The 873-nt window shown below is 44.9% G+C and overlaps 1 protein-coding gene across 1 annotated transcript; it reads left to right on the forward strand.

Moving 5' to 3' along the window:
* Positions 1 to 170: 170 nt before the first annotated feature.
* On the forward strand, positions 171 to 867 carry LOC111532964 (dual specificity protein phosphatase CDC14C-like). The gene has a single exon (XM_023199906.3). The coding sequence runs from the start codon at positions 184 to 186 to the stop codon at positions 772 to 774; it is 591 nt and encodes a 196-aa protein (XP_023055674.3). The 5' UTR covers positions 171 to 183; the 3' UTR covers positions 775 to 867.
* The last annotated feature ends 6 nt before the right edge of the window (positions 868 to 873 follow it).

Raw genomic sequence — 873 nt, forward strand, 5'->3', positions numbered from 1 at the left:
CAGAAAACGGAGACTTAAATTGGATAATACCAGATCGATTTATTGCCTTCTGTGGACCTCATCCAAGAACCAGACTTGAAAGTGGTTATCCCCAACATTCTCCTGAGACTTATATTCAATAAGAATCACAATGTTACTACCATTATTCGTCTTAATAAAAGGATGTATGATGCCAAACGCTTTATGGATGCTGGCTTCGATCACCACGATCTTTTCTTTGCGGATGGCAGCACCCCTACAGATGCCATTGTCAAAGAATTTCTGGATATCTGTGAAAATGCTGAGGGTGCCATTGCAGTACATTGTAAATCTGGCCTTGGTCACGCGGGCACTCTGATAGCCTGCTACATCATGAAGCATTACAGGATGATAGCAGCCGAGACCATTGCGTGGGTAAGGATCTGCAGACCTGGCTTGGTGATTAGGCCTCAGCAGCAGTTTTTGGTGATGAAGCAAACAAGCCTCTGGCTGAAAGGGGACTATTTTCGGCAGAGGTTAAAGGGACAGGAGAATGGACAACACAGAGCAGCCTTCTCCAAACTTCTCTCTGGTGTTTATGACATTTCCATAACTGGCGTCGAGAATCAAGACCAGCAAGAACCCGAACCTTACAGTGATGACGACGACATCAATGGAGTGACACAAGGTGATAGACGTCAGGCCCTGAAAAGCAGAAAACAATCAAAAACAAACGCTATTCCTCTGACATATGCCCTAGCCGTGCTGACCTCTGCACTATGTAGTATTGTCATCTGGTGGATTGTTTGTGACTAATTCTTCCCATCCTGCTATTCTGTCTTGATGGTTTTAGAACATAGTAGCCATCAGGACCCCCTGACAGATAGCTGCTTCTCTCCGTTTCAAGGACTAAAA

Source organism: Piliocolobus tephrosceles, unplaced genomic scaffold, assembly GCF_002776525.5.
Source record: "Piliocolobus tephrosceles isolate RC106 unplaced genomic scaffold, ASM277652v3 unscaffolded_30258, whole genome shotgun sequence".
Lineage (NCBI taxonomy): Eukaryota > Metazoa > Chordata > Mammalia > Primates > Cercopithecidae > Piliocolobus > Piliocolobus tephrosceles.